Here is a 7,334-nt window from a genome sequence, read left to right on the forward strand (position 1 = left end):
ATATTCATGTTGAAAAGTTTATCACTTTTTGGCAGCTCCACATGGAAAGATTTCAAAACGTATACAACACTATGTTACATGTTAAATCAAAGATTAAACCTACTGCCAATGATGGAAAATTCAGGTCATTGAATAGCATGGAGAATCCAATATTCATACAGTTGAACACTGACTTTATTCTGGAACATTATCAAACATATAACTTCATGCCCACTAAAAGAAAAATGGAAAAAGGCTTTCACTGTTAGTACAGTTATCGTATCATTCTGCAGTTTAAATTATCCAAACATTCATATCACATATTACCATTGGCATCATGCTATGATATAAATACATGTGACGAGCGCATTACAATTATGCAAAATAGTGGGCATTTCTTGTTGCTTTCAAAGTATATAGGGTTGTTAGACATGTAACTTCTGTTGTAGTTAGCATTTATTGTTCTTTAAGAAATTAAAGCAACAGTGGTTTGTTTTTACATATGTAAGGTTTACCATTTGTATTTAGATTGCGACAAATAGGGAAACAGACCCTATGCTATAGGTGTCCACTGTACATGTACAGTATACCACTAAATCTTCAAATGTAGTGGATTTGTAATCAACCGTACTCTGAATAACAGTACTGGTGGAGTTTAACCAAACCTACTCAGGAAAACACAGAAAAAGGCTTTCAATGTCAGTACACTATGATTTCTGCAGTTTAAATTATCCTCACATTCATATCACATACTAATCGATGCTATGAGAAATACTGCCTTACCATTACAATGCTGTAAAAGAGGGGGCATTGTCATTTGTTGCTGTTTTCAAAGTATATATTAGGGTTGTTGGACATGTAACTTGTGTATGAGCTGGTATTTCTTGTTCTCCAAAGCAACAGTGGTTAATGTTTTTACATATATAAGGTTTACCATTTGTATTTACAATGTGACAATTATAAGGAAACAGACCTAAAGTTGTCACTGCACATGACATTGTAGAGTATACCACTAAATCTTCAAATGCAGTGGATTTGTATTTTGCAATCAACCCTACTCAGGAAAACAATTGAGTTTAACAAAACCTACTCAGGAAAACACAGAATTTGTAACCAAACAGAATAAATTTTGTGATCAATAACATTGTCTTGTATTGTTCTATTAAATTCCTGAGGGAATGTCAGATGATCAGCACAAGAAAAGGTAGTAAGACTGGTCTATTCCTTAGTTGGTAATGAGTGTACATGTAATTGGTATCTAAACACAGAATCCTTCCTCATAACATAGCCTTGTAACCAAATAAAATGCAAATCATTTAAGATAACGAAGGGGCTTAAGAAATATATCCTTTTGATTTCGTTATTAGGATGATGATACATTTCTAAGTTACTTACATCACATAAAATTTCAGATTTTCATTCCATTCTACAAAGATTTGAGATATAAGTTCTGAAGTTCCACAGCAAATGAAACTATTCAAACATTCCAGTTATACTGCACATTGCTAAGTGATAACACTCAGAGTAAAACACCATAGGAAAAGAAAAACTAAACAGTAGTGTGGATATCAGGTCCTAAATTTCGATTCCAGCTCTTGTTGATGGTAGCATCTTGCTTTCATCAATACGATGATGCTGTCGAACTCCACGTGTTCCTCGGGATGGCTCATTCGGTCCTGAAATCTGCCCATGCCTTCGATGGCTTTTCCTTGTTCGTGGAGTGTCAAACATGTGATTCCTGCAGAATGTAGAGTATAAATGTGATTTTATTAGTTTTGTCAGAATTGAGCCAGTTAACAAAAGAAAATTAATGCCACAAACCCATCAAGCCGATCCCGGGACTCAACATTACAATGGCTCTGGACAGGACATACATGTACAGTAATGAGCAAGCAGATAATAAGGGCCCACACTCCATCCAAGAAAGAACAAGCCAGTGACCCTTTTTAATGGATTGAGGACTGTATAACCTACGTCTATGCATGTTATGTACCTGCTATTGATTACAATGGTTCTTAAAACTTTTTATAGTCTATTATGAGTCAGTGGGGACACCTAGGTTCTGGATGTAAGAGGGTTGGTTTCCTGGGCTGCAAAATCTCACCTTGGTTTGATTTCACGTATGTGTTTCTTGTCTTGAGAAAGGCATGGCTCCATCTCCATGGTGGGGCTGCCATGTTCAGGATCAGCAGTCACGACTGGGTACACTGATGATTTTTTGGTTCTCATGTCCCACTTGCTGCAGAAACAAATGATTACAACTGCTATATTAATTTTGAATCATAATGGATTCTTCATTTTTCCCTAACCCAATTTCTAGCTGTATATAAAGGAGAGATGCAGAAGATATGTTAAAAAACAATTCATGATGTAACTACACCCTGAATACAATTCTTCTCTTCATGGACAGAAATAAATGATTCAGAATTATTGTATAGCCAGCATTTTATGAAGATTATGTCTGAAACATAACATTTCTAAGGTGAAACACAAGGATGTGAAAAAAGGGAATTAGAATCACTCCATCTGCATGTAAATTTATACTACATGTAGAAGCTGTTTAATTGCACATCCCATTTGACAGCATATTTCGTGCAATTGTCCGGGTGGTGCAACAAAGCGAAGTTATCTACCTTGCCTACGGGCTTTTGGGATTCTGTGCAATTAACAGAAGTGTGCAATAATCTGTCGCACAATTAACTGACTTCTACTGTATATAACTACATAAAATGAGCCATGAACAAACCGATGTGGATCCAGCCTTGTTGCAAGTATCTCACAGACAGTGCCGAAGTGTCGAGTGAGCTCTACAGCTGTCAGTGTGCCACAGTGCCCTGTCTTGTCGTCCCCTGTCATCTCGCTGAAGAACTGCTCGCAAAGGGAACTGGAGAATGCCCTCTGGTTGTAGCTGCCTTGTTTTACGAGCGGGTAGAGAATCATGTGAGCTTCTATTGATGCAACTGTGTCCTCCCAGATTTGCCAAGGATATCCTATCGCAGCACTGTATATGTACCTTCCTGGCGGTGGAAAGGTGTGGAAGCTTACTCCATGCATCAGGAACGATCTTAGTCTGAATCGCATGTTTGCTCTTTCTGCGGCAGAGATGCCGGGCTGATCATGCGCCACGATCAGGCCTTCTCTGATATGTCTGACAAAGAGGGCTTCCGTAGAAAAACCCAGCTGCACCATCTTGTCTTGAACCTCACTACTAAAGAATATGCATGCGATGGGAACACTTTGAGCATCTAGCATGTCTTCAACCATACTGATGTTAAGGCTTGTTGATCTGTCCTTGGCTACTTGGATCCATGCATCCTTTTTCAGTCCTTTCACATTGCCTCTCGCACAATGTGCTCTCCACCTGGTGATAAGGTGGTCCCCATCAATGCAGCTTACCTCAAGCTGGGATCTTTCAGTACTGAATTCTGGCTTGTAGAACCATGCAGCAGGCTCACTAGTTCCTTCCACTTTTACATCATTGCTGATAGCACTTGTTCCTTCCCATTCTTTCTGCTTTACAGCATATCTATACTCTGACAGGGAGACATTGAGTGCTTGCTTGGGGTACTGATTTGACAGGAGTACCTTTTCACATAGGACAGACAATGGCATCATTACTCTGGTCCTCCTCCTCTTCACTTCAACATGAGAACCATCTGCAAGAATATCACACAATGCATTTACTTTCCTGTATTTGGGCCAGCTCCGCATGATTGCTTCACAAGCTTGTAGTTGTACACTTGATTTCAAACACTCCACTATACAGTTCAGCTCAACATTACGGAAGGAAGAGTCAAGTACTGCAGCAGAGGAAAATTTCCCTTTGAAGTCTTCAAGATTCTGATTGTTCCATCGCCCATCAACATTGGCCTTTTCAAAATGCATCAGTTGTTCCAGGATTTCTCTGTATTCAGATTCACTTAGTTGATGCTTGGGCTGATCTGCCTCATGTGTTTGTTCCGAATCAACTTCCTCTCTTTGTGTCTGGTCAAGCTCTGCATACACACCTCCATCAGTGTCCATCTGCTCTATCTCTTTCTCATTTTGGATGTCAACATTGTCAGCGTCTGCATCGCTATTCTGTAACTCATTAGAAATCTTCTCAAAAGCACTGCAGGCTGCACCTCTTGTACCTTTCTCATTATCTGAAGGGTTCTCCAGTGGTAATGTGTCCAACATTGGTAAGAGGGAAGTGTCGTCATCAGCAGTGTTGGCCATGACACTTGACTCCTGAGCTGTGCTGCTCTTTTGTGTCTTCCATCCCACAGTAGCTGTGGTGGGAAATGGAAGGTTGTCTTGCATCTTTACTCTGATGACAGATTTTCCTGTTTGTTCATCTTTCTCTACCACCCACTCTAGTGCTTGTATGGTTTTTAAGTCTTCTACAAGTACCCTTTTCTTCTGACCACACACCTCCTTCCAGATGTCTTTCTGCAGCTGTAGACGGGTGAGTGGATTGCCATTCTTGTCCCGCACAAGTAGTTGCCTCCACTGACCATCAAACGACCGACAAGGAATGTGGATCCCAATGTCATGGCACTTCTGATGATTCTCCTCAACTATGTCCCTCATCACTTCCGAGTTGAGGCTATACCCTTTAAGGAAGTAGTTGGTTGGAAAACCATGACTTAACTCCATGGACCATTCTCTGTCCAGGTTCCCAACAATCTGCACAACGACCTCAGATGCCTTCTTTCTGTTCAGCTGATAGTGTTCATTGATTAGCCTTTCCACTGACATTAGTAGAGTGGACAGTTCCTCAAGGGCCAGCATGCTCACCCTGACAGGTCCAGAGGTCACAGCATGTGATAGCTCAGGTTGTCTCACTGCAGTTACAGACGGGAACTCACCAAGAAACTCAACTGCCTCAGCCTTCTCCTTCAGCATTTTCTTTAGTAACTTTGACTCAGGGGTTAGATGCGAGGGCTTTACTGGGTTACTTCCGCCATATTGACTGACAGCTGCTTGCCATATGTCTGCCCATAGGCCTGTATCAGCAGTAACCTTAAATACATTTGTACAGTCTGCTTTGTAAGATAAGTACAGTAGAACAGGACACTGCAGTGCTGCCATTTCAGCATGTAGCTGACTTAAGTACCTGAATGGAATGTTGTCATGTACATCTGCTGTATATGGACACTTGATCTCAACAGCACTCACTGTACAGTTCTGTGAGGATCTAAGGCTCCTGTCTGGAGAAACAACTAGAAACGGTTTATCATCCTGCTTCATGATGATACAGCCTTCTTCATACACAAGCAGGTTGGGTTCGAGTGCTGGAAGAATCTTTGTGGCCAAAGTTGCTGCTGCATCTATTTCATGTTCAACCCCATGAGCCATTGCTCTCTTCTGTTCTTCAGAAAAGGAAGGCGTGTTGCCGGCTTTCTTGACTGCACGATCAAAGTACTCCTTCTGTGCCTTTAATGACTCTAAGCCAAGTGCCTTGTGGAGCTGGCTACCTGTCACTCTTGCTGAAGATCTGATAGTGTGCCATTCTGGTGTTCCTTGTGGAATCTCTCTTGTCTCAATCTTTGTCAGTATGTCGCCATCTTGCAGTGACTCAACTAAAGGTTCTCCATGTCGTTTATGTAGCTCTTCAATGTCTTGTAGGCTGATGTAGTTGGACTGCTCTGTCAGATTCACCACACTTCCAGGCATGAAGTCAGTGCTGCCACCATTTAAAATGGCCATCCATTGGCAGAGTTGCTCCCTGACGGTTGTCCATGTAAACTTGTACTCTTGCATTTGATGAAGTACTGTGTGCAATGCACTGATGACATAGATGTATTTTGATTTCCTCCAGTCATCACCACCTCTGGACTTGAATGACTGTAATGCAAATCCTTTCTTCTTCTGCAGGTGCCTCACCTCAGCACTTTTCATGCCCATCAGCAGAAACAAGTCATATAACTCATCATACAACCTTTGTTTTGATTGCTCATCCAACTGGTCACTCATTGTGATATCTGAACGTGACTGAATTGTGATTACAAGGTCCACCAAAGACTGTACCTTTCCTAGATCCTTGTGTAAATCCTCTTTTCTCTGTTCAAGTGAAGGCTCTGGTCCGTGACCAAGCAGGTTCACATCTCCACTGGTCTGGGTGAGTCCTGGGGAAAGCTTTTTACCATCAAAACATAGGCAACATCATTTCCCTTCAAGTGCTTTGCTGGCCATAGCTACCATAGGTTCGATAAATCCAGGGTCAATAGTGCTAGGGAAGTCTCCATACGGTTGGAACTTTGATAGAATCTCTGCGCTTGGCACAGCGAAGTTGATTGATGTACCCGATGTTGGACACTGTCCAATGGAGGCATTTCCTGTCAACACTTGTCCTATGCCTCTGTTGCCGCTCATCAGTCGTAGGAATCTGCCACCAAATAGGCGCCACCCAATCTTCCAAAAAGTTTTGGTGACTGGAGAATACCTCATTCCGGTGCTGCTTGTATCTAGGTTGTACCAGTCAACCACTTCACACCATAGATGGAAGCAAATATTATCAAGAGGAAACTTACCAGCTTCCACCAAGTGGCATAATCGTAGCAGAATATCTTGTTTACTTGAGTCTAGGTCCCTTAGTTCCACCAGTACTCTCGGTAACAGGTCAATCATCTCTTGAACAGTCTTGTCAATCCTTGATGAGTCATCTTGGTCCAAGTCCAGAAAATCACCAGCTGAAACTTGCGTGTACTCGTCTTTTGTCTTTGTCATTCCTTCACACATGGCTGTGTTCCAAGCATCTGATTTTTTTGGCGTACCAAATCTTATCCGCTTCCTTACACTGCCTTGTGGGCTAGGAGACACTTGACTATGTTTGAAACCTCGTTTTGCTCTGGAACTCCTTTTTGGGTTGGACCTTGGAAGTTTGACTCTCCCTTTTGCAGCAAATGGACTTGCACTGTTTTCCTCAAAGGTGGTGTCTTCTTCTTCATCTGTTTGCCATTCATCTTCAAATGTTGAAGTACTTTGAGGTTTGCTGTATGTTTTCCTACTACCCTTTTCATAAGGACGGTTCTTACCCCATTTTAATATCCTTCTCGGAGTAGATGACACAGATCTGCATCTCTTTTCTCCCCGGCAAAGAGGACTCCTTGCAGTGTACTCTGGATCTTGAAACATGGCATCTTCTTCATCTGTATGCCATTCAGCCTCATCAGATGCAGGGGCACCTTGAACTTTGGCCTTTGTTTTCACTTTGCCTTTACCACCCTTGCGGGGATAGATAGTTAATCTGAGCCGACGAGGCATTTCTGAAAAAAAAAAAGGAAATTTGACAAATCAGATGCTGTTGTTATCTGGAGGGAAAATGTGGGTGGGAGGGGGGCGGTCAAGTGATACAACAATCCACCTGAAGT

The 7,334-nt window shown here is 41.8% G+C and overlaps 1 protein-coding gene across 1 annotated transcript; it reads right to left on the reverse strand.

The window, feature by feature from the left end:
* Positions 1 to 1,554: 1,554 nt before the first annotated feature.
* On the reverse strand, positions 1,555 to 3,232 carry LOC118417287. The gene is made up of 3 exons (XM_035822794.1): positions 2,726 to 3,232; positions 2,084 to 2,218; positions 1,555 to 1,717 (listed from the first exon to the last, which is right to left on the reverse strand). Exons 1-3 carry the CDS (start codon positions 3,229 to 3,231, stop codon positions 1,555 to 1,557), a joined length of 804 nt encoding a protein of 267 aa, XP_035678687.1. The 5' UTR covers position 3,232.
* Between the last annotated feature and the right edge of the window lie 4,102 nt (positions 3,233 to 7,334).

Source organism: Branchiostoma floridae, chromosome 6 (assembly GCF_000003815.2).
Source record: "Branchiostoma floridae strain S238N-H82 chromosome 6, Bfl_VNyyK, whole genome shotgun sequence".
Lineage (NCBI taxonomy): Eukaryota > Metazoa > Chordata > Leptocardii > Amphioxiformes > Branchiostomatidae > Branchiostoma > Branchiostoma floridae.